Source organism: Pempheris klunzingeri, chromosome 8 (assembly GCF_042242105.1).
Source record: "Pempheris klunzingeri isolate RE-2024b chromosome 8, fPemKlu1.hap1, whole genome shotgun sequence".
Taxonomy (NCBI): domain Eukaryota; kingdom Metazoa; phylum Chordata; class Actinopteri; order Acropomatiformes; family Pempheridae; genus Pempheris; species Pempheris klunzingeri.
Window position 1 is genome coordinate 14,326,431 of NC_092019.1, and position 26,662 is coordinate 14,353,092.

At 41.7% G+C, this 26,662-nt stretch overlaps 2 protein-coding genes across 2 annotated transcripts; both read left to right on the plus strand.

Moving 5' to 3' along the window:
* The first annotated feature begins 4,898 nt into the window (after window positions 1–4,898).
* Window positions 4,899–6,543, plus strand: hoxa2b (homeobox A2b). Its single transcript, XM_070835395.1, is given in 4 exon segments — window positions 4,899–4,942; window positions 4,944–4,986; window positions 4,988–5,423; window positions 5,879–6,543. Coding segments are annotated over 4 exon segments (1,188 nt in total).
* A 3,428-nt stretch (window positions 6,544–9,971) lies between these two features.
* Window positions 9,972–18,199, plus strand: skap2 (src kinase associated phosphoprotein 2). Its single transcript, XM_070835626.1, has 12 exons — window positions 9,972–10,098; window positions 10,486–10,591; window positions 10,686–10,711; window positions 11,114–11,215; window positions 12,003–12,083; window positions 12,252–12,335; window positions 12,505–12,629; window positions 12,994–13,057; window positions 13,401–13,520; window positions 13,725–13,799; window positions 14,554–14,666; window positions 17,766–18,199. The coding sequence occupies exons 1-12, from the start codon at window positions 10,059–10,061 to the stop codon at window positions 17,856–17,858; spliced, it is 1,029 nt and encodes a 342-aa protein (XP_070691727.1). The 5' UTR covers window positions 9,972–10,058; the 3' UTR covers window positions 17,859–18,199.
* The last annotated feature ends 8,463 nt before the right edge of the window (window positions 18,200–26,662 follow it).

A 26,662-nucleotide genomic window follows, 5' to 3' on the forward strand; every position in this document is an offset into this window, starting at 1 on the left:
ACACACACACACACACGCACACACACACACTAACACAACAGCATGTTTCACACACTGAGATCGTTTCCAAATAGATTCCACCGCACACATCACTTTATTTATGTTGAAAACGACATAGTTCAGAGTTCCGCAGAAGTGGCAGTCTAAAGGACATGAGTGCAACACCAGTGTCCTGAGGATGGAGTCAGTGCTCCGCGCCCAGCTGGCTGCTGCTGAGCTCTGACTGCCAGCAGGTGGAGGCAGCGGCTCATCTGAGGAACAATGCTCCAACTGCATGATGCGTTCACGGCACACCGAGACCACTCCCCATTTATTACAGACCTGCACCAGTTGTGTCGTTTTCCTCGTAAATCGTCAAATTCTGCTGCGTGTTCTGTTTCCTTTAATCGTCATCTGTGACATAAATTGCTCTGTAAAGATCCTTATTTAATTAAAGTGGGGGTCTGTTTGGCCAGGGGTTCCTTTACTTTTTATTGCTGCTTCTCAGAAAAGCACAAAATACTTTATCAAATGACTCCATCTTGTACTTGTGAATAGTTCTAGTAGTTTTAGTGGTTCTCAACCTGGGGTCTGAGGACACCCAGGGGTCCTCAATGGGGTTCCAGGAGGCTCAGAAAAAGAAGGAATATTTTGATTTGACCATCTGCTAAAAGTTAGCCCAATGAGAGAAAGTATAATAATCACTCTTGTGTGCATAGGTTTCATTTTCTTCACTCCTAATCTGCCAATTTACATTAAATGTAGTTACGGAATAACAAAACCTTATCAGACAGGGATCCCTGTCCTGATGCGTCTTATCAAATACAGGTCTGTGGCATGATGTGTATCAGTTTGAGGGTCCTTGATACTGAACTAACATGGATTTAAAGGAATAAAATGTAATTAACAAATATGCAACCGTGAACAGATGTGTATAGAAACCTAAAGTGAAGTGAAAGACTGACATGATGATTAGAGATCATACATACATACATACATACATACATACATACATACATACATACATACATACATACACACACATCGTCATCACTTCTCTTTTCTCAGGAACTGGAGCTAACCGGACCCCAGCTGAGCAATGAACTTGAGCTCCTAAAAAGCGAGAGATACCCCAAACCTTCCCTCGTTTCCTGGTTTCCCTCAACATCCCTCTAACTTCTCTCCACCTCACCCTTCCCCTCCCTCTCTCGCCCTCAAAGGTCACCCACATGCAACTCATTAAGTCCCTTATTCCTTTTTTTTTTGGAAAACTGTAACAATATTAAAGACAACTGATATCCCTGTGATTAGATAGTGATATATCACTATACAACCTTCAGTAAGTCTCCTCGGTCAGAACAGAGAACAGTGCTGTCTGCAGAAGGCATTCCTGCCTGATCCCCATGAATGTTTGGCTGGATATCCTCCATGCAAACAGACGTTTGCCGTGCCATGCTGCAGAAAAACAGAAAGTTGCTTGGAGGTTATTTGTGGTGACCTCTCATGCCCCTCATACATCAAACCTCATGACACCGCTGGTGACAGAGGAGGCTACAAGTGAACTCTGGAGGAGAAGTTCAGGGGAGTAAAGTCATGAGCACATGAGGGTCTGTTTCATCCACTTATCCTCTCTGCCAATAGTCCGTTGTTGCTAAGTGAACTCACTATCCACTTCCAGAAGTGGATGCAGATAGTCAGGTTACTTCTATGATATGTGTGTGTGTGTTAAATAGACCTAAAGCTTCTTTGCAGATAATTTTTTGAGCAATATTGAACCAGATTAATGCAGTTTTAAGGAAACAGACTCTCCAGTTTCACCTAAAACGTACATTCCCAAATCCATTTTTGTACATTTTTTTTCATCAATCTCAGATGCATTTTAAATTATGTTATTTGCCTTGAACTCTTCACATATATGTTTGCCTTTACCTTCATGGCAACTGAGAAGTGACCTTTGAATAAAAGAGGCAGGGGGTTGACAGACAGGGTGGTCTCTCTCTTGTAAGGTGAGCTATCTTGGAAGTAAGCTATTCTTTTATTCCTCTGCCATAATACCACATTTTTTATTATCCTGTGTTTTATTAATTCTTTAGTTGACCATATCAATGTTTTTTTTTTTTTTTTTCAGTTTTCACGATATTTCTGCATATGTTGTGTTTGATTTGCGGCCCTTAAACGCGCCTGGCGTAGAATCTTCCCATGAATCCAAAGGGCTTAATGAATAAAAGTGTATATGAAAATCCTGACGTGAACACTGCTTTGTTTCCAGGACACACACACACACACACACACACACACACATATGGCTGGACGCTAAATGTGTTTTCCAGAAGGACTACTTGGATTGAACATACCACTGTATTTTTTCCCCCCACAGGCAGAATACGATGTGATATATGATATAATACAGCGTTGGTGACGGAAACAACGTGCAATAAACACGTTTATAAACACGTTCAATCATGTCACCAAATATAATTTAAAATGTCATGACCTCCGTGCAAAAATCATAATAAACGCACAATAAACACGTAATTGCGCCCAAAATAATTCACATTAAAAAAGAAGAAAAAAAAAAAGCATCAGTACATTTTACACAATAAAAAACAAAACCAGATTTTGGTAATTGTTGAATTTTTTTATTTTATTCCGTCTGGTTAAACATTTGGATCACACTCACCATAAATGAAAAATAATTCCTCAAGACAATTAAGGCTAACCGTGGTAACAGAAATATGTTTTCTTAAAAACAGTCAGTGGTCGCAGGTTTGGCCTGCTTGCTTCCCAGATGTCTCTTCTTGTCTGGGAACAGACGGGAAACGTGTCTCTCCTGCTCTCAGCTCCTCCAGACACTCGTCTTCTGTCTGTCTGTATTCGTTCAAAACAAGCAGCAGAATGTGGCTTCGTGTCTGTACAGCCCCGGAGAAGAACAGCAGACATAAATCAAAACGTAGCTGCACTATAAAATGTCCAATGTGTTGAAGCCTCTGCATGCAGTCTTCAGGTTGTATTTCATCAAATACTGCAGATGTATATTTGTCTCGCAGGAGGCTCTTTGTTCCCTTTGTATCGTTGTTTGCTCTGTTTTCTACACCTGTGTCCATTTTGAACACTGTCAGTATAAACCATCATTTATCTGCAGATATCTAATGTCCAGGCACAGTAAGCAAAGGTGGCAATATTAGATGATAATGTAGAGAAATAACCACAAATGGAATTGGTTAAATTTGAAGTAAATGTAGTTCATTTCTAAGTCAGTTATTTCTCACTATTATTAGAGCCTAATATTAACACATCATTCGTTCTCTGGATTTGTCCCATATTCGGAGTGCACCCTTACAAATAAAGATTAGATAATACACACAGTAATATGCAGTCAAATAAAACATATTTCCAGCAAATGTGGTAGAACTGAATTATTGTAAACCGAACAGGCCAGAGAAAGCCTTGTTCACGGGGACTCTGACATGGAGAAAGGTATGAGACTGAATGGGATATCTGCTGAATGCCAACACCCACTCACCTCGGCAAACAATTGATCCTATGAAAAAGCTGCTCCGTTCGTTTCTATACCACTAACCAAGTCCGTTCCTCTCCTCTCTGCTTTTTTTCTGTGTCAGTAAAGTCCTTTTTGGAAACGAAAAAGCGACAGATTTTCGTCTTTAGATAGATTTCTGATTTATTATCGAACGAGTGAGAGAGAGAAAAAAAAACGCTTAGTGCGTAATGGCCGTGCGTCTCATCTGTGCCTCGAAAGAAATCCCTAAATTCCCTAATTGAAAACTTCTCTTACAGCCTACCCAGAGTCTGGTTGTCCTCTTCCTGGCCATATATGATCTAAGGGAGTCTTAGATGGTTTAAACGTGTTCTTAGGGCAGGGAGCTGTCAGACCTTTTGGTGAGAAAGATTGATCACACACAGGCTACCAGGGCTCTTTGTTTAGAGCCTGAGCAATAAACAGCCATCAGATCCCCACCTTTCCTCTGCTTCACACCACAGTGGCAAATCATTCCTCCTCTCTCCTCTATGTTATAACCAATAATGCTGGAGTGGGTGGATGATGGCTTGGGTCAACGTTATCCCTACAGGTGAAATAAAATAATGAAATGGGATGTGGAACAGGAAGCGTTAAACTGGGAAATGATGACAAATGCCTGTCTAATAATCCAATGATTTCTTACACTGACACAACATATTGTTTTTTCAGTAGGTCTCCCATGAAGACATCGATGATAAAGTTACATATAATAACATAAAATATTGGGTGGTTTAGATCGCAAATTGTGCCAACATCAGATCAACGCAAAATCACAATGAAATCAAAAAATAATTTCTCTCTCTCTCGCTCTCTCTTTCACCATTTATGTCTATCTATCTGTCTGCCTCTCCCGTGTGGTGTGTGTGTGTGTGGGTGTGTGGGTGTTGGGGGAGGGGTGGACATGTTGTTGGGTGTCTGGTGCAGCTTTCCTCTCCAGGCAAACCTTCAAGGAAGTCTCAAGATTAACGCCTTGGCACTGATAACGACTGTGGGCGTCGCCGCGTTGTGAGACACAAATGTGACTGCTGACATGATTTGTGAAGTGCCAGGCTACCAATAAACGCATATAGGGCAATACAAGTGCACACACACGCGCGTAACCGCACGGCAGACTGCGGGGACGCGCAAAGAAGGCACGGCTTTTGGGTGCCTTTTCGGGAGGGGGTGACTTGGGGTGGGTGGGTGGGGGGGAGTAGCGAACAAACTGACCCAAAAAAATGTGTAAATAAAGCAACCCCTACCCCCGGAATGAGGCGTTACCCCTCCGACTTTCTCGATCAATCACAGGGGACAGTGGCTTCTTTTGATAAAAACCCCAAATTGTCATTGGGCAGATGCAATCATGTGACAAGCAGCACGGTCTAATTCCAACCATGTCCTCATGAAAGCAATAGTTTATGGCACAGCGGTCTCCATGCGACTATATCAGTTTAGCAGTTTATGGAAATAAACTGCTCATTAATCTGAATTAATTTAAGACAGCGAGTTTTTCAAGACAAGGAGGAGGAGATGAATTACGAATTTGGGCGAGAAAGTGGTTTTATCAACAGCCAGCCGTCGCTCGCTGAGTGCCTGACATCTCTCACTAACCCTGTCGGTGATGCATTTCAAAGTTCATCAATCAAGAGCTCGGCGCTTTCACAGTCGACACTGATTCCTCCTCCTTTTGAGCAGACCTTCCCCGGCCTGAACCCGGGCATCCACCCACGCCACAGCCGCTCAAAGCAGGCTCTGAAGGGCTGCAGCCCGCTGCAGGCTGCATCCCTTCCCCCGGAGTACCCGTGGATGAAGGAGAAGAAAAGCATCAAGAGAAACCAGGCTGCTGCTGCTGCTGCTGCTTCTGCTTCTGCTGCTTCTGCTGCTGCGACAACGACTGACTCCCCACCACTCTACTTCTCCCCCCAAGGCAAGACATGATGATTAATAACCTCCATGCAAAAGGCTCCTCATTGTCTGAGGATTCCCCTCTGCAAGGAGCTGCATCCCGGGACCTGTGCAGCGTGGGCGTCCCTTTAAGCCAGTATAGGATTTTGATTTAAACATGCTTAATCTCATCAAGTAACGCACTGACTTGTGATGCAGTGTAAGAGTGTTAATGTTTGACAGTAATGGAGAGTGATAGATTATTCTTACACGGGCCAGCAGCTGGCATGTTCATTAATCTTCACCCTCCGTCCTGTCCTGTCCACGCAGACCCATCATATTCTGCCGGGGGCCCATAAATCTTCCAAGTCCTCGTGCTTGCTTGCCACAAGTTTCACCCCATAGAGCTTGTTTTTCTCCACACATACAAACACACACATACAACTGCGCTGCCAGATTTTCTGTGATTAAAAAGTAATATTTTTTCTTTTTTTCTAGGTTCACCAGAGGTACTAGAGGTTGGTGATGGCGGCGGAGGGGCATCCCGGAGGTTGAGGACTGCGTACACCAACACCCAACTTCTGGAGCTGGAGAAGGAGTTTCATTTTAACAAATACCTGTGCAGACCGAGGCGAGTGGAAATAGCTGCGTTGCTGGATTTAACAGAGAAGCAGGTGAAAGTGTGGTTTCAGAACAGGAGGATGAAGCACAAGAGGCAGACCCACTGCAAGGAGAACCGGGACAGTGAGGGGAAATACGCGTGTCTGGACGACGGGCCGGAGGACGAGTTTGAGCAGGCGGCGGACGGCAGCGCAGCCGGGACGCTCCTGGAGAGCGAGAGGTATTTCCACCAGAATACTTCACACAATGGGGACAACCAAAGTCCGGCGGTTACGCCTTTGAACAGCAATGAGAAAAATCTGAAACATTTTCCTAACTCGGCTCCCACTGTTCCTATCTGCGTGTCAACAATAGGCCCGGACAATGATAATTCCTCCGGCCTGGACGTTTCTTTGCAGGATTTCCAAGTTTTCTCATCCTCCTCCTCTTTCTCACCAAGTTTGTCAGATTCAACACAAAGTCCTCTGACTTTATCATCCGAAACATTTGACCTTTTCTCAGAAACACTCACAACAATCGACTTGCAAAACTTAAGCTATTGAAATATGTCATTCTGTCTTTAATTCTTGTCTTGGGTTTTATATAGCTTTATATATATATATATATATATATATATACATACACACACAACACACACACACACATATATATATATATATATATATATATATAAACGTGAGGGAATTGAAATGAATAGATCTCACATAAGGTAAGTTAAAGCAACAACAACAAAGCTACTATTTAGCCTATATTGGGGCAATTTATGGCTGCAAGAGGACGCTAACAGTTTATTTTTATATGGATGACTGAGCAGAATATTTTTCTTGAAATAAAAGTTTACATTGATTGGAATTAGCAGCGCTATGTTGTCTTATTTCACGACACGAGAGTAAATTTGGACATTACAGCATCGAAATATATTTCAGAATATTTGCCGTAACACAAATGAATTCATGCATATAATCCCCACAGTATTCAAACAAGGAGTGTATGAACGGTTTCATCTTAAAGCAGGAGGATATTTTCTAAAGTTGATATGTTCTTGTGGTGCAGTATTGATTTTACAATCTAAAAACAATCAGCCAAATAGATGCAGTGAGCACAGACAAACACAAACAAGAATAAATTACAGTTTCATCTGAGTTTTTTTTTTCTTAATTCTCATAGGTTTATTTCTTTATATTCTGTCAGCGTGACAATGGTATTTGTGTACACTTAAGTGATTCATCTGACCAGAAGAAAGAGGAGATTGATTTTCTCTGCATGTTTAAACGCCAGAAAAGGAACATTTGCAGTGAGAATTGCCTGCTAGGAGTCCCAGGCCAAAAGCTATGACTTTTCTCGGCTCTCTAATTAAATTTTATTGCCTATAAAACTCACAGCGCTGAGGGTGCTTGTTTATGGCCTGATCGGCAATGTAATACAATCTTTTTGAATTAAGAATCGCGCCTTAAGTCATTGCGGTTTTTCCAAAACTTTTTATGATTTAAATTGATTTAAGGTGAATTAAAAGCAGCCGACTTAAGACTTTCTTTTTCCAAATTGGTTGAAATTATTACTTGTTAAAAAATGGCGCAGTTGCAAAAATTAGCCCATGGTCACATATCAGGCAAACCGCAGAATGTATTTATCCTGTTTACTGATAGAAAATTGTTGTATACCAATAAAGATACATTAATGTTGATCTGGACCAAACGGTCTTCATCCACGTTCAACATCTCATTTACAGCTGAAGGAATTCTTCTCCGCACCGACTAGTTGAATCTCGGCTTGATGAAGAGCAAATAGAGAAGCGTTGGCCACGATGCAACAGCCATTTTTGTATGATATTAAATGTTTAGGGAAAATGTACTGATGGTGAACAGCTAAAGTCAAAGATTGCTCCGGGAATCTGAAGATTAACAATCACACTGATTAATTATTCTGAGAGTCTGCAGGGAGCAGGATTCATTTATTGGCTCTCTGTGCTGCTCTCAGGACGCTGCTTGTTGGAGCCTCATAGCAATAACTAAAAAAAGGTGAAGTGAGGTGGTGAACTGCTACTCCTACTGGGACAAGGTATATTAATTGATGGCTAATTGTGATAATTTTAAAAACAAGGACTAATGAGGGCGATTATTGAAAGCCCAGGAGGCAGAGAGGCAGTCAGATTTAGTTTGGTGCTGCAGCCTCTGAGCTAATTTTAATTATTAAGACTGCGCCTGTATGTCAGTACAGGCAAGACTGCCCACAAGCACTCTCTCCTGATATGTTTATATTTCTAAAACGGTCCATCCACTTAGTCCATAGAATACTACCAGTCCCCTCTTATGAGCACAAAATAAAACATGTATCATACTTTACCCTTTTTTCATTCATTCACAGGTTTTATGCATATTCAATCATAAAGAACTGACAAAATCAGACATTCGTGAATTTGATCATGCCATTTCTTTATTATGTATGGTTGCATGAAACCGTTTGGTGCTTCCACCTCGCTGGCCAATACAGCTGCAGTCAACATGCATTGAGTTGATTACAAACATGTAATGAGTGATAAAAAGTTAAGGAACCAATCACAGGGAGGAGTCTGTGGGATGACGATGAGGAGTAGATGAAGCTTTATGGGAAACTAGATACAACACTGTGCCAGCAGATCCCTCCCTCCACCCACACACACACAACACACACGCACACACACAGGTCAGAGGTCAAGCTGGCTCTCCTCTCCACTCCAAACTGGGAGGAACTACCACCGGGTCAGGAGGGGGTCAGGTTTTGAATGACCACAGAGGGTTGGAGGCTCATAAAGAATTTACCGGCTGCTCAGATAACTTTGAGCAGGAAGTGACATCAGAAAACGTAGGTAGGAGAAGTAGAATATGATCTGAGGTTTCATTTTGCTCGAAGACATTAAGTAGGTCATATAATACGGTATCAAGTATCTCTGGATCGCACCGAAACACATCTTTTCTTCTCTGATTATAGCACGAATACAAGACCAGAATGCATATTGTCTGGATGTTAGTCTTGCTAAATCTGCAGGAGTGAAACTGAGGAAAATGAAGTGATTCTGGGGACGGTGTGCGTGTCAGGCAGCACTGACAAACGCCGTCCACCACCTGCAGCTAAAGTAAAGGGTGAAGCTCTTCACACTGCCCCTCCAGAGCTGCTCTGACAGTTCTGTCTCATTTCTCCACAACAGGCTATACAGTTCAAAGGCACAGTCTTTTAACCTGGACTGGCTGATGCTGCCTGTCAAAAGATGACTAATGAATGACTGACAGCTTTATAAACAATATGACAAAGAGGTGCTTTCAGCGAATGCACCAGGAGGCACAGGTTTCACTTGATGTAAGAAATAAGGGGTTTACTCTTTGACTCGCACTGATTGCATCAGCAAGGGTGGAAAACTGTGTTTGCCACTGATTGAAACAGTCGAACAAATGAGATGCAAATATCTAAAAATGTGAATTTAGGAATAAAACAGCTCAGCAGAAGATCAGAGACTCCTTGAAACAGGCCCACAGATGAATGAACCTGCACAGTTTCGTGTAATTGCCTTTTCAACTATTAATGATCCCTGTTTGGATTTACAGTGTTGACATATTCATAAACTTTAAGTGCTTGCATCATTGTAAAAAAAATAAAAAATAAAATAAAATAAAATAAAAAGACACCCCCAACTTGTCCAGTGAGTCAGTCACAGCGAGCAGAGTTAAGTGCCAGAGAAATATTATCTGGAATCAATCAAAAATATGATCATGCCTTATCCGCTGACTTTATTAGCCAGTAAAGACTCGCTGCTCCATTAAAGCATCAACTCCTCGTCATCAGTGGCAGTCAAAAATATAAACACACACACACACACACACACACACACACAAGCTGATAGGCCAGTAAACGTCAGCGTGGGTGTTGAACAACAGGCGGGTTTGTGCGGTCAGTGATAAATAATTAGCACATTAACTTCCGTATCCCTGAGCCTGCTGCTGCTGCTGCTGCTGCTTCCGTGTGTGAAGCGAAGTTTCCCTCCGGCCGGACGGTCCATCGCTGCCTCCAACTAACTACCACCACAATGCGCGCTATTCCCGAGGAGCTGACGACGCTTATTTCAGGTAAAATATCGATAAATGTTTGTCTCTTTTTTTTTGAAAACACGGGTTGTTTTCCGTGTTCTTTCACGGCTTGTTACACAAAGTCCAGCTATAAAAGAGGAAGCGCAGTGTCAACATGGATGACTAAGTTTTAGACCAGGTTCACCTCATCGGCTCACCACAGAGCTGCTGCTTCTCTCCTGCTGATTAGTATCAAACAATGCGCAGTTTGACATCAAGGCTGCAAACAGCTGTGTTGTGTTTGCTGCTGTGCTCTCAAAGGTAAGATGATCAGCAGCAGCAGCAGCAGCAGCAGCACTGGGCCCTTTGACTGCCAAGTAATACACCACAGGCACTAAATGATATCAAACTGTATGTGAGTGTTTTAAAAGGTCTTTTGTTGTTTAGATCTAGAAAACTACATCTGTGATGGATTAAAAGGGGAAAATCTAAGCAAGAAGGCGAAAGAGAGGAGGGAAGCCTTCATCAAACGCATTAAAGAGGTCAAACTCGGGTACGTCTGTTAGCATTTTACAGCAAAATGGCCTTTTGGACTTTGGTTATAAATGTGTCACTTTTGTAACATCCCTTTACTGTCTCTCCAACAGCTTCCCGCACGATTTCAAGGATAAGAGTGAGTGTCTTAACCTCTACGGTACTCTCATGGTTTATGTTAAAATATGTTACACCAGTGGTTCCCAACCTGGGGGTCGAGACCCAAACAAGAGGTTACAGCATGAATCGAGTGGCCACAGGATGAGTCACATCAGGATATCATCTCGTTTTCATTGGGGTCTCTAAAAATGATGATTACCGATGAAGATTTCAAGAAAAATCTAAATTGTGCAAAACAACGCTATTATTTTTTCACACTTTTCAATATTAGGCCTATTTGTTTATTGTTACGCAACAAACTGTGCAGTTAGTTTGTCCAAACAGCCTGAAATGGGGAAGTCACGCTTCGAATGAACAGCTTGCGTCTCATAGATAGACACAACCAGGTGGGGAATCACTGTTTTTACACTGTTTACTCTAGTAGGCGGAGATGACACGGATGAAGAGGAGGAAGTTGATAGCAACAACGATGGCGGGTCATTGCAGTCAGAGCGCACAGACAAGGATGAAGAGACTTGTGATGGTAAGCCACAAGCACTTAGCACATGTCCAAAGTTGACTTGCTAACTGCTAACAAGCTGTGGATTAAAGTATTGAAAATTGCATCTTGGCATGAAAATATACAAATCTTTGGGTCTGCTCCGTGGAGAAAGTGACTTTGAGTGGCACAATGAGGGAGACATTCCAACTGTAACTTGGCAACATACTTGGGAAGCAATTTGGGGGCACAACTGCTACTCCCACCACCTCTTTCACCCCACCCCTTTGACAGCTAGAGCATGCTTTATTGCTCTCAGCCACAGTCTGGGGACTGGAAATTTCTGCCATGGCTGTAGTTTGAGAAAAAACATTCCTCAATATACAGTAGCTTTAACCCTGTACATGCTCCACGATGGCAATCTATGCAAGATTTTTGCATTTACTTTTTAAACCAAGTATCGGGGAAATCCTTGTGAAATGGTGATTAGGGGTCTGGGGTTTATGGGCTGTAAGCAGCTGCCTGCTTTATGGCCGCTCTTTCACACAAAGCAACTTTGACACAGCAGTTGAACATTTGCATTGAAGTTGCAGACTGCAAGGGGAACCTCCTCCAGTGTGAGGCAAAACGCTGCTCAGTGGAGCCTCCCTGTCTTCTCCTACTTATTTTAACATCAGTCAAACAAATGCGTGATAGCAACTGTAGTCACAGACACATCTGTTTATCTTATGTATTTGAGAAACAAATGTAATTGTCATTTTTCTGCTTTAAAAAAAACTGAAACGAAGAACACTGAACCCACTTCTTTGGGTTTCATCAACTCTTTTTCCAGGTGCCCAGCAGTCCCCACCTGTGGCGGCTCAGGACCTGACCTCAGTCTTTAAGGCGGGATATCTTGAGAAGCGCAGAAAGGGTGGGAGCACGACACAAAATAACCCCCAAAACAATTTACTATGGATTTTAGGACATATGATAAAATACAGGACTGAAGCTCATATGTGACATGTGACACGGCTCTAAATACGCCAGTAAATGATCTGTTTCTTCTGTAATGAGATTATCGTTGGTTTTTCGTCCGTAGATCACAGCTTTTTTGGCACTGAGTGGCAGAAGAGATGGTGTGCTCTAAGCCATCATACTTTCTACTACTACGGCAGTGAGAAAGGTGCTTCAGTTGTTTTCTCATTTAATCCCAGTTTGCAATTACGACTCACATACTGTTTGAGAAAATTTAAGAGGATGGATGCTCTGCCTTTGTTTCCCAGATTTTGACAGTGACATTGCAGTTGGTGTATCTGAACCATTAATGTCCTGTTTTAATTTCCTGTAACCAGACAAGCAGCAGAAGGGGGAGTTCAGTATCGATGGGTACACTGTCAAAATAAACAACACCTTACGGAAAGACTCAAAGAAAGACTGTTGCTTTGAAATTTCGGCTCCAGACAAGCGAGTCTATCAGGTACGCTCGTCTCTTGGTGCTGGTTTGAGTCATTGCCGTTCTAAATGTCCGTCCCAAATTAAAAAAAATAAGTGTGGACTTGAGATGTGCCATGTTTTAAAACTTGGAAAGGCATGTGTGTACATGCACTTCATTAAATCTTTATTTTTAAAACCTATTCATTCATTTGACACTGCTGCCTTTGCAATGACTCAACCCGACACGCATATTTAAAGAGTCTAAATGAGTGTTTCCAACATTCAGGCTCTTCCGTGTGGAACATTTTACTATGCATAAATGCAGAATTATTTGTTTATGTTAATTAATATATGTAGAGCTGCATATTGCACTGACTGCAGTTTTCATGTCTCTTCTTTCATCACAGTTTTGTGCGTCATCAGTGAAAGAGGCGGAGAAATGGGTGAAACAGATAGACTTTGTTTTGAGAGGTTTGGACCATTTCAATCACAAAAACTCATTATTATGCTCTATAATGTCAGAAACTGCAGTATTCGTCTTCATGAATGAAAAGCCAAAGATTAACACAATTTTCTAAATACACTGTTGCCCATAAAGTTGGAATAATTGTTCAATACCTCCAATTTTGTTAAAGCCTGAATACACAGTTTGCAAAGGTTCATTGTGGTTTAAGTTTCACTGTGATACTGTGAAAAAACATTTTATTCCAACTTTGCGTGTGTGTGTGTGTGTGTGTGTGTGTGTGTGTGTGAGTGATAAATCAATGTTACCGTGTGTCTGCATAAGTCAAATGTATGTTCCTTTTCTTTGTAGATATGACGGGCATCATCCCAGTAGATGAAGAGGAGGAACAGGACGTGTATGATGATATTGGATCTATAGGTGATACAGCTGAGTCTGAGATGATGGACGACATTTATGAAGAGCTCCCAGGTCGGCTACACATTATATCACCGCGACAGTCTGTACAGTCCCACACAACATGACCAAATTGCATGCATCTCTTTGATTTTGCTTTCATTTTTGATTCAAATGGTTTATTTTCTTCCTATTTCCCTGTCCACTAATTAGATGAAGAATCATAACCTTTAATTCATAGCACGCTTGTTCATCAATATATTGCCTTGTTTTTTTTAGAGGATGACGTGACCACTTCAGCAAAGCCTCGTCCAAAGGTCGAACCAGCGAGCAAACCTGCTCCTCCTGCTGCAGGTACACAGCACAGAAATGTGTCTGCTTTCATGACAGCACAGATATCAGTGATGTATTTAGTTTGTGGAGTACAGCGTAGCAACTTTCACTACATATTCAGAAGATATGATGGGACTGATTGACATTCTGTCACACAGTTTTTGGTGGTAGTTAGCAAAGTCACCCTTCAAAGTCACAGTTTTGAAGAAGTGACATTTACAGAGGAAGTCTCTGTGAACATGTGCAACTGAAAGTTAACACAACGCTGGAAATAACTTTCAGGCCAACTTCCTTTTATACTAAGTGACCTATTGAAGTTCTGTAATTGTAAAAGTACCATTTTATTTATCTCTATCAACTGATTCTATGAAAACATTAATTGCCAAGAAACTAGCTGAACCCTATTTCACACTGCTCACTAATTGTCTACAGCATAATATATAGTAATATTTACAGTGTACTGTCAAAATTAGTTTTATTTTTTTTCAGCTCTGAGCTGCACCCCTATCTCCTTTGTGCATTGCATTACGGGAGCATAGTGTTCATCACTTTCCCAACCTGAACATACTACATACTCAAAACCTGCTTAGAATTAGTGCATAGCATGAACTTGGCTCACAGCTACTGTCTGCCTCCAGTGCTATTTTAAGCTCTCCGCTGCCTCCTGTTGGTTTTGCTGCACACAAACAATCACTGCTGTGTCAGACCTGTACAATTAATGTGATCACTCTCACCTAATTTGTTATCATCATTATCTGTCCCTGTTTGCATCCAGTCGATAAGAGTACAGACTACCCCAACTATTACCAGGGCTTATGGGACTGTATAGGGGACTTCCCAGATGAGCTGTCCTTCAAACGTGGAGATGCCATCTACATCCTGAGCAAGGTACTGTTAGGGGAACCCTGCTCATCAGAGTAAAATCAACTGATTTGTCCTTTAATGAGTGCCTTAATGAGTGTTTTCTTGATCCACGGTGAAGTCAGGATGAGCTCAAACCCAACTATAATGCAAAAGCTGAGGTTTTTCATCAGAGTGGTTCTGCTGGTCTCAGACCACCTAAAGTGAGTTATTTCAAGGCCCTCAGAGGTACTGACTGTTCATATCCTTTACTGGCAGCAGCTGGCCCACCGCCTGGAGGTGGACGGCTGATGGTAAGAGGCAGACTGGGCTAGGTTCTCTCTCTGGCACTGTGATGGGGATTAGTTGTGTCACAACGGAAACTGTTTTAGTGCTGTTGGCGGAGGCTGGGCTTAGCTGGCACAGAGTGCCATTCCATCACTTCCATCTGGACTGTTTCAGCACGCTGCCGCTGCTGCCATGCCAGACGGTGAGCAGCCCTCAGCCCACACACCTCTCAGATGTCTCTCTCACCTCGGCAAATAGGAATGTGTGTTCTCAGGAAACCCAGGCTCAGTCCGCCACTCTATTCAGAGCAGGTGAGGACGTGTAGTGGACGCACAATTTCCGAGGCTTGTCGCCTAGGCGTGGGTGCCAGGTATTGAGAACTGAAGGGCCGTTCTTTACCTTTATTATGTAACTTAACAGGAGCCCTTTTGTGCTTAACTGGTTCATATGAACGCAGAATTGGATTTTGTTGTGATACATTTAACAAGCTTGTTTTTGAACATCGCACAGCAAATTAGTCAAGGAGTTTTATACGCTTACAGATGCCCTGTGTCGACCCTGTGGTTTGTGTTTTTTTAAAAAAAAAAAAAAAGTGTGAAATGTGCACCATCTAGACTGGATGTAATTCCTGTCTGGTTTGGTTTCTATGGAGCCTGTAGTCAGCTGAGACATACTGCTGTCAACTGACCAGGTCAGTTTCTAAATTCAGTCTGCCATCTAGTGGCTCCTAGAAGCCATGAAGACTTAGAAGAATGTGACTACTGACCTCCAAACATTATTTATATGCAGAATCCTGAATTATGATTTTGACTCATCAGTCAGGAGCATAAGGACGTAGGCTGCAAGATATTTTCATGATTGATTAATTTTATTTTTCTGATTCATGGATTAAAAGCTTTAATTTAAAAATATCATCTGCGAAACAGTACAAAATACAAGCAGAGAGGAATCAAAGGCAGGCATTTTTGTTTGATAAATGACTCAAGAAAACAATCATCAAAATTGTTAATTTTCCGTTGACCAGCTAATTGATTAATTGATTCAGCACTAATGGAAGGAAACAAATGCACAAAGCAGACAGACCCATCAATGCTCAATGGCCAAATGCCTGTTTATTACTCTTCCTTCTTGTGTGGAAAAGGACCAAGAATCAAGTTGCCCTTTCACTCAGACTGGGAGTGCCATTAGCTGAAACCTTGGTGTTGGGGGTTGTGGCCTGCTGCGAGGGCAATGACCATAAAACCTGTCTGGACTGCAGCAGCCAGCTGCAGCTAAAGGGACAGCCGAGCCCCCCCCCCACACCACACCACACCACCACTGCCCAATCGCTCCCTCCTCCCCCATTCTCCTTTCTCCCTCGTCCCAGCCTCCCTCCCCCATTCCACAGGCCAGAAATAGCTGTAGTGTTACAGCTGTGAGACCCCCCAGTCAGGACCTGGGTGTTGATTATAGGGCCTGACTGGGAGTGAGGGAGAGTGTGTTGTCCGGATATGCCCCCCCCCCCACCCCTGTTCAAGTCACAGCACATAAAACTAATCGGAAGATGTAACATCTCACTTAACTTAAGTGGCTAGATGGGTTGATAAAATGTAACGCTGTCCAAACATGTTGCTGCTGCTCTTGTCACTGTGCCCGCCGATCTTTTTTGCCTTATCACTGGGTGTACAGTTTGTGCTTGTAAAGTGATGCAGCAGCTGTAGAGCGTTTCATTCGGTAGAGGTAATAAAATTATGGGACAAAAGTATTATCCAGTTTAGGGTGTTTGTGTTAATGTGTGTGTTGTCACAGTGTGTGGTGTCATTAGTCCTCCACAGCTCTGCTTATGTGTGCTCATGTTGTGTCCCACACTCACTCAAGCATGACTTATTTGTCAGCCAGAACTACACAATGAGGTGTTGCTGTTTTCAAAGGCTAGCTGCAGGAAGTCATAATGTGCACACACACTCGTTCTCGCACTCTCTTACACACACCCTATTTCAGTGTGCTACATTACCCCTCAGGGGCTTGTGAAATGTCATTTTAATCATGTGACACATTAATGAAATGAATGTGACATTTAATGTTTGTTTCTTGCGATGTTTAATTTGCTGTTAATAATTTTGCTAATGTGCTTTTTTTCTTCTTCATGCACTATGTATAAAGCTGTGACATGGACAGTAGGTCAAGCACCTTTTTTATCTGATGTGATGAATGGCCCATCACAACTGCCAATGCTGCTGCATCACTATTGTTAATGTTTTCTTCCTGGGTCTAATACTACCATATGATCACTTACATCCATTAACCTCTCCTGGGAATAACTGGACACAGATGTGGTCTGTCCTCGTCCCTGAGTTTTGCCATAGATTTGAAACATTGTGCAGGTTCCTCGTCCTTCAACCTTGACAGAACGTGATCTCCAGTGTTGATTCATGAGCTGGGAAGACTTTGATGTGAGGTCAGGCTCTTGGCCAAAGAGAGAGAGAGAGGGGTATTCTGCTCTTGTCTCAGATCTCTCGTCACAGCGTCCTCCTCACATCTCAGCATGCTGACAGCCATTTGGAGCTATTACTTGTCACGCTGTGACAGATTTATGTGTGATGTGCTCTATGCACACTGAGGGTTTTTGTGTGGAGTGGAGGGAAGTGTGTGTAGTCTCAAAACCGACATCGGGTAGATAAGCAGGATAGGGAACAGGAAAATATGATGGGATCAATGGGACGAAGGTATTGTTTCTGAGTTGGAAATGGTGTTATTTCATTCATTGAAATGAAAAATAATTGCTGCTTAGTGTTAACTACATCAGTTAAGATGAGCAAAGTTGTCTCCTTAACACACTGTTATCATCCTCTCAATGTCTCCACTTTGTCCTGTTTCCAGGAGTACCACAGCTTTGGCTGGTGGGTCGGGGAGAAGAATGGAAGTATAGGAATTGTCCCCAAAGGCTACCTGACGGGGCTTTACGCTCTATGAGTACACCTCCATGTAGTATCACTACTGCAGTGAACAAGTCTTATTTCTCACACTTGCTTGCTCAGTACTAAACTAAAGGATTAAAATACATGACTGAAATCATTCCACAACATTTTAACCAGTAGACTTGTATAATTTTCAGGCTATTTCCCTCCCATAGCCACTTTAAGAGACTGATGATTGGATGACAAGATTTTCATATGACTGAATGCATAAGAGTATTTTCCTAAAGTATCTGCACTTTGCACTGCTTTTTTGTATTTATTTTCTACCCAAGAGACCAATTTCATGCTCTGCTTTTGGTAAATTTGGTATTTGCAAGTGGCAAAATTAATAAAGATTTAAACATACCCATTGTATGAGAGCCTTTTTTTTGTTCTATAACCTGCAATTTAAGCCACAAGGTGGCAATATAGTCTCTTCAAAGGTCATAGATTACCTTTGTGTCAGATTTTCAAGGTAGAAATACCACAGTCTGCCAGTTTTTTTTTGTTTTGTCTTGTTTGACAAAGACTGTTAACAAGGGACAGGAGGAAGTGTTTTCAGGTGGAAAGAAACCAGTAATCTAGATGGAAGGATTAAGTACATTCATCAATAATATTTCAGGTTACTGAATCACATTATTTGCCCCCTTTAATGCTGCGCTGTTAACATCAGGCCACTGTCAATATAAAATCATATGTACACAGCAAATATTCTATATGTACACAACCTCTTGGAAAATGACTAATTTATTTATTTTCTAAAATGAGTTTATTCATCTGGTCAGCACTTTTGTACCACGCTTCAAAAGGATACTGGGTTTTTTTATGGCACCTGAGAGACTTTGCCGGGCAGAGGATCACAGCGTGGCAGATGGTTGGCTGTGCCGCATGCCTGAGTGAAACGGCTGAGGTGCACTAATAAGACAGCCACCCACACAGATAGCAGGGATGCTTATCACCCTCCGAGGGGCTGTTTGACAGCAGGCGAGGTGGCGTTAGCCGGGCATGTTCCACCGAGGGTTACATACATATTGTATGTATCTTTTTACAGTCTCCTCACTAAAACACCAAAGTTGTTCTATAGTTTTATCTATCAGGGTCATACTCTCCTTTTTGGTTTCTCACAGACAAAAGGCGTCTTATCAAGGTTTTCTCAAGGTTGTGAGAAAATGTGAAGGAAAATGCATTCATTAACCAATAATTCACTGTATCTTTCTCTCCCTCTATTTTTTTTCTTGGCTCCTGTCTCTCTGTTTTGTTCCTGATGAGTGATGCGCTAGTCCTCTGTCCTCTGGGTGACATTCAAAGCCAACATAAATCCTGCTCTTTATGGTATAGTGCAGCGATAAAGCCTCTCTGCTAATTGGAGATGTAATGAATTACCATAATTAGTTATTGAATATACTATATTGGATATAGAGAGGACTTGCTTTGTTTTAGGGCAGGGAATGAATGTAGTGAGACAATGTCATGTTCAGTGAGTGGAGATCACCAAATAACATTACTGCCAATGTCTGAGTGCGTGTAATTTTATCATTTAGACAGATTATGAAACACTTAAAACATGTTTTTGGGTTGATGTTGAATTGAGGATTTCATACATAAACACAACTATTTCTTTACTGCTGACATAGCTTGGTATCTCCCCCTAAGAGTCCTCTTTTTAATGTTAGGCTATGGGTTAGGTTGCCAAAGGCAAGTAAGGCTAAATATTGCCTCTCATTTTTATGTGCCAATAAAGGATTTTCCTTAATGGATGTCAACTACACTCCCATCCCCCCAGTTAGATTTGGACAGCCATATCTGCAGAATATACAGGTTCTTTTATTGCAATTTAACATCAAGATATAATGTTTCATAGATAAATGCCACTGTGCCATTAATCTAGTGGGCACTAAATTACACTAATGATACCAGAATATCACTAATTAATACTTGCAACCATAAAGATGCACTTTTAGCGGCCAAATATATAAAGATTGAGATGTTGAGTAATATTGGATAAAATTGGATTTGCTGAGAAAGATGATGGAAATATAAAACAAATTTCCAATCAGGACAGAATACATGCATAGTCAATTTACACTGACAATTTAGTGCTCAAGTATGTTAATTCTTACACAGCTTAATAACTACACCATACATTTTAACATCCAATAAGCAACACTTAGATGTTCATTCTCTGTTAATGCATGTATTCTAGACAGATAACTCTCAGGACACAATTATTTGTGCACTAATATCCCCCTGTTCACAGTGATAGCTGCTCATCCTTGTTGAGCATTATCATGCACCATCACCATTTCATACCATCACCTCTGGGGTTGGCGAGAAGGCTAAAGACTTGATCTATACCACTTTAGAGAGGTAATCTTGATCAAGCTGTCAGCTGTTTCTGCTGCTCTTTAACCGGGTCACTCAGCCATAGATCACATCACAGCTTCATAGAGCATTTCTGTCAGGAATAACACTGCCTTATTTATGTGCCATCCCCTGGCATTTTGCAGGAAATGTATCACCTCTCCAACTGGCCCTCTGTCAGCATTCCATTAAAGCCTCTCCCCCTGGTCTAAATCTAAAAATCTGAAATAGACAATTTTTAAATGCAAGTCACTCTTAATTGAGGTCAGTATCTGTTAGCATAACTCACGGTAGCTGACAAATTAAGGTTTCCTCAGCCAGCCTATGACATTGTGAGAAGATCTGATGTATTTAAAGTGAAAGCTAACAAAGACCACGACAGGCTGCTCTGAAAATTATTTTTTCTGGAATTTGAGGCTTAGATTTTCATTCCTTTCAGTGATTTTTCTATATCTAATGTGTAATATTATGAGCTGAAGACGGGGCTCAGTGGCAGACCAGTAAATATAGGGTCTGGGCAGGTAATTTATTAGCACCACACCCACCTTTCTCACATGTTATCAGTATCTGTTCCTCCTTCTTGTTAACTGCCTTTCTGCAAGCTAAAGACGGGGATGACCTGTATATCTCAGGAGTTGGAGGGGAGACACATGCGGCTCTGCTGTCTGAAAGTCAAGTTTCTGACACTGAAAACATCACCATCAACCTCCCAGAGGACGCTACCTTGAACACCATCATGTCCCAGCTGATATTTTATGCTGATTGTCGCCGCAGAGGGGTTTGTCATCTCTCTCACTTACTGTATGCATCGCTGTTACACACAGACCTCGTATTCCAGGGTGTGGGACTGGCGACCCAGGCTGTCAGGAGGGTAGAGCTATGTGCTGACATGTCATTCAGGATAAATCAGGCTTATCAAAGTGACAGGTGTTTGTCCACCTGCTGTAAACATCTCCCACGCCTTGCTCCTGCTCCTGCTCCTCGCAGATTATTTACAAGGCTCCAGACTCTGACTCTGGCCCTGTTTACTCTCTGACTGTGTCTCTAATATCAGGTCAGTGCTCCGCCACTGATTTACTCTACTAGTTAGTGATGTGAGTAATGACCCTTGATGGTCTGGGAGGATAGTTTGTAATAACAGGAGGTCAGAGTTGCCAGAAATGCTCAAACTGTAATTATAACCCTCTCCACATTGTACCTCTCACACCTCACTGCAGCTGACTGCCTGCAAAACCTCAATCCGATCACTCCTCTCTATCCTTCTCCTCTCCTCCTTCACCCCCCACACTTAGATGCCCCTGGTTGTAATGACCCCACATTCATTTTAAGGTGCCGTCTCAATGTCAGCTCTGAATATAGCTGCTTTATTGTAAGACAGCCCCCTGACAGAGGAAGTAGAGGTGCGAGAGTTGAGTTACAAGAGCTTGCTGAGCTTACTGAGCCAGTGGATAGCAGACTGCTGCCATCACTCCCACTTAATGACAGGTTTGGTGTGTATCCAAGCACAGGTCCTGCCAAGCTAACCTAGGCTAATTTAGTGCCCAGGATACATGTGGAGCTGCTCATCAGTGCAGAGCAGAAAATGGTCATGGGGTGGACAGAACAACATAACTATATCATCAGGGTTTCTGAGGACACAAAGGTAACAGAATCCATATTACATCAGAGACTTGAGTTTTAGAGGATGAGGAACAAATTACACCAAATTCTTAAATTGGTCCAAAAACATAAAATTAATTTCATACTTCCTGACTATGACTATGTGGAGCATTTTGATTAATATTCAAAATGTGGGAAAGGAAAATCTTACATGCTTTCTGGTGGCAAGTCAAAAAATTGCATAGCAAGTATGAGGCAGGGTTTACATTGGGAGACTCAGCATTTTTATATCCTGACTAGTGGACAACATGACAAAAGATTTAAACATAGTCCAAATTCTGTCAGATATTTTCTCATGTTACCTTAAAAACTAATCAGTCGGACCAACCATTTATAGCACCATTTGACACATACCGTACAAGTTAATTTGGAGTTTTTCAGGTGGGTATTTACATTATTTTATTTGCAGTGACACTGAAATTTTGCATATTGATGGACACCAAAGCTACACTATTTTGCATCATGTAAAACACTTGGAATTGCCTTTTGAAATGTGTTATGTATCCAATCTCTTTATTTGCCTTTTTTTGTGGGGTCGCTTGGAGTGCTCCTTTGTCTCCATGGTGTAAGTCATGATACTGACACAGCAAAAGTTGGTCCTGCCAGATACAGATATATTTATCATACAATTAATTCAAACTCCACACTGATAAACTCCATTTAACTAATTATGTGGCCTATAAAGCATCCGGCTGCACCAGCGATTATTTAGATCTGTCCCATTAAAGAGGGTACATTTTTCGACAAACATATATTTTGCACTTGCACAGATCTGTTTTCACTTTGACATTAAAGTCTTCTTTCTTGACAAGTGACACAAAAGCTACAATAAATCTACTTGGATTCAATGTTGTAAAGCAATAAAACATGGAAACTTCCCAGGGTCCTGAATACGTTGCATAGGGGCTGTAAATGAACTTGTTAATAGCTAAATGGCGAGAAAATCTAAAGAAACTGGGACGAACATGATAAAGACGATAAATATAATGGTGCATGTGTAAGCAAAATAATCTGAGCTCAAACATCCCCTCACTACCCTTCAGAGCTTTCAAAAAGGGAATTCCAACGCTTTATTTGCTAAAGAAGACGGTGAAGAGCTTTGAGTTAGGATTGTTTTGGTTTTGTTTACTGTTCCCAGAGGTAAAAAATGAATGATGTCAAATGTTCAGTACTACAAGTTTAAACATGATGATAAACCTCTGTCCAGGACTTGATGTATTTTAAACAACATCTGCGGAACTTCAGACACCCTGCTTCGGCAGCCCACATCATTTGACGTGCATATTAATGAATTTGACATGGGCCTATTAACATACCATGAATGATAATCATGTGAATTTAGGATACTCATTACATATGTATTACATGAATAGCAGGTGGGGTAATTTGAGTAATTTGTGGCTATATGCAGACACTGGGATGATGGACGGTGTCTGGAGAAGACAAGCTGAGCCGGCCAGTGGATCTACTGCAGAGTAAGGAGAATTTAGGCTCATCATAAAAGATTTCTCCTTGCCTCTTATTTCACTTGGACATTTTTATGTTTTTTTTATTTTCTACCTCATTGCAGCCGTGAGCTGCCTGCTGATTTACACACACTGGCAACGAAGCACAGAGGCCTCGAGAGACGGTGCCCTCTACCCCTCCATTTTTCCCCCCTTATTTCTCCACCCTCTACCGTCCTCTCACTGCCACCACCGGGCGTCTCTCCATTCACTGGGCTGGGTCTGATCAAATAGCTCCTTCTCTACTTGTTCCTCATTTCTAACAAGACATTATTCTGGAGGGGTTGTTATTCACACATGATCTTGTGACACAGAGAAGGGCTGTTCCCTTGTGCCAAAGCACAGATTCATGAGAAGATGAGCAAGAGGCATCATGGACACTAGAGGTATCTCAACTCATTGACATTTACGCTCTTGTCTGAGATCATTTGTAACCTTAAGGATTCTGTGATAAATGCATATAAAGATATGTGGTTTAGCTTTAGTGGATTAAATAATGTTTGCGAACATATACAAATAAATACAGTAAGTGCAGATATGTTATCTTAACACAAGGCCTTTCCTTCTCCATCTGTTTGTAGCTTATGCTCCAAAGGACACACGTCTCATTTTACACACCATATTGTTTCAGGAAATTATGAAGCAGTAATCTCTACTTCCCTTTTCCCCCTCAGGCCCATGTGTTCAAGGCAGAGGAGCTGGTTTCACGCTGATCAGCCCTGATTCCAGGAGACGAGAAGCTGTTGCTCGCCTTGGTACAGTGATCACGCCCGTTCCCAGTAATTGCTACATCCATGCACCAAAAGGCGACAGCGTGTGCAGAGGAAATAGCAGGTATAAGCCATGCAGAACCGACAACAGGTACCGGGGCTGATGGGTTTGATGAATGATGGAGCGCTCTTAAGTCAGCTCATTTCCATCTGGGACAATTGAGTGACAGAGAAAAATGTTTCAGCCTTGAGAAAAAGTATTTTTCCACCAGACTGAGGCAGGTGTTAGGATATAGAGTTGGCTTTTGAGCACACACACACACACACACACAAAAAGGCACACAGAGCTACAAGGACAGATGTAACGTCTGAAAAATCCTTTTTTGGCTGTCAGGTTGTGGAAGTTTTGTGGCCCTCAGTAAATCAGCGCTCAGTATTGGCATGAAATGTGGGAGACCTTGAAAAATGTTCAGAGCAGAGGCGTATGTTATTAACAATTCAATTAACCCCAGACTTCCAGATCATTTACCTTGCTCTTTCATCTGCCCCTAGTGAATGCGGTTGTGTTGCTGTATACCAAGCTACACATCAGTATCACCAGCCGGTGTCATTATCATATGACTGTTGTTGGTGTATAACTCAGGCATCTTTCCTTTAGCTCTCATCCCTTATCTATTGGCAATGCAGCCGGGCTTCTCTGATATTGACTCATCCAGGTTCCACTGAGTTGCAGGCAAAGAGATTTAATATCTCAAGTGGTGGTGAACTCCTATTGCTACTAATGGATTCTGTATAATGTGGCACTTAAAATGCATGAGCAGCCTCTGATTTATCTGTAATTTGCCTCCACTGGAGCAAGTCTCCCTCAATCCTTCCATTTGTTTTTGGCCCTGTGCAGTCTGCCCAGTAAACGAACCCTGATTGGGATTTCATATTGTTACATTAGAGTTTGACTATTTGGCTCTTTCCAGCGACTGACATGGATCTTTTCTTTATGTGATTCTGTGTTAATTACACAATAGAGGGAACAGTAAGTCAAGCATGAGATCACAGACAGTACGTAGGGTTTATTTGAGCTGTCGATGCAGCCATACATGCTGACTTGGTCTAAGGCAGATGGGCATCTCCCAGAGGGACCATTTTTCCTTGATTTTATCTTCTACTGTTTTATGTGTAAAACAATAACCATACTAATTACATTCAACTGAGCAAAAGTATTTTTGGAAATAATAAAAATATGATTTTTTTTACTTTTCTGAATCATTGTGGTTATATGCAGCTGAAACCCACCCTGAAAACAGAGCAATTTTACCAGCTCTCTATGTTTTCACTCCATTTGACCTCCTTGGGGTCACGCAACACGGAGCAGGGGGCTGTAAGCCAATCGATCTGATGGGTTTAAACGTGTCAGTGTTGTCATGGCAGCAGAGCCGCTCTGACAGGCCAGGCTACAGTGGTTCAAGGTTAACAGCCAGTGGAGTAGAGTCACAGACCATTAAAAGAGGAGTCAATAGTCCTGGACAGGTCAGACTAAAACCAGCAATGTAAACGTTTCAATCCATGGGACTATAAGCAACACACAAGGCTTTGTTGTTAGACCTGGTAGAAAGGGTTTAAACAGGGAAACTCACTGAAGCATGCATGGTTGATTTACTTCATAGAGAAGTAAACAGACACAGACATTATCTCGATAGCTGCTCGAAACCCAACAAAATCCCCTTGACATAGTACACATTTTAGCATGTGTAACGGTCTCTTACATTAGCTGCTTCAGGGTTGTAATGGTGATTGGTGATTGATGATTTTGGAAATACTGAGGTCAAGAGTCTCCCCAACACACCCCTCATCACTCTCGTAAAATGATACCAAATTATGGTCTCTAAAATGAAATTTGGATGTATTTTACTTATTCAAATAACCGTTTATTTATACTGTGTGTAAATGTATTTCCCATCATGAGGGTCTAAAGGACTAAAGGATGCTTCAAAGCCTTCTTCGTACCACCGGGAATAAAATTCTGGTGGAGAAGTGGTGAAGCATTCATTTATTCCACTCCCTGACTCATGTTTGTCCACTAGTCAATGTAACACCACATTGTTGACTTGGATGCTTGGTCCTCTAAGGTTATGTACCATGAAACTCAATTTTGCTTTTTTTTTAAATGAAATTAATAGACTGGGTCCTCTGTAAGTCTCAGGAAATATCAATGGAAGTAAAGCTTGAGAATGGTGATTGTACAACAACAAAGCATTTTCTCTATAAAAGAGCTAAAAATGTTTGAGATGAATTTAAAGTGAAAAAAGCCACTGAAATTTCCAATGAAGTGCTGAAGTTGCAGAGGTTGTTTAATGTGTTATATGAGTTGTTTCAGTCTTGTTTTGACCGTGGTCTTAGTCCTACACAGTGGCACAAGTCTGTAATTAAACCTATTCCTAAATCTTCCAAAGCTGCCAAGCTACCTTTGAGCTGCTGGGATATAAGTCTTATTAGCTTTATGCACAGACTGTATTCCTCACTTTCAAACAGCAGATTTTCAAACTACCTTAAGAGGACAGGTTTGCTTGTAGATGAGCAAAATGGATTTA

Bases quoted from the DNA above. Each gene is read 5' to 3' on its own strand.
- skap2 (XM_070835626.1), top strand. From the start codon at position 10,059: ATGCGCGCTATTCCCGAGGAGCTGACGACGCTTATTTCAG. The intron at 12,630-12,993 runs GTACGCTCGTCT...CTTTCATCACAG, and splicing joins CAGACAAGCGAGTCTATCAG to TTTTGTGCGTCATCAGTGAA. The intron at 13,800-14,553 runs GTACACAGCACA...GTTTGCATCCAG, and splicing joins ACCTGCTCCTCCTGCTGCAG to TCGATAAGAGTACAGACTAC.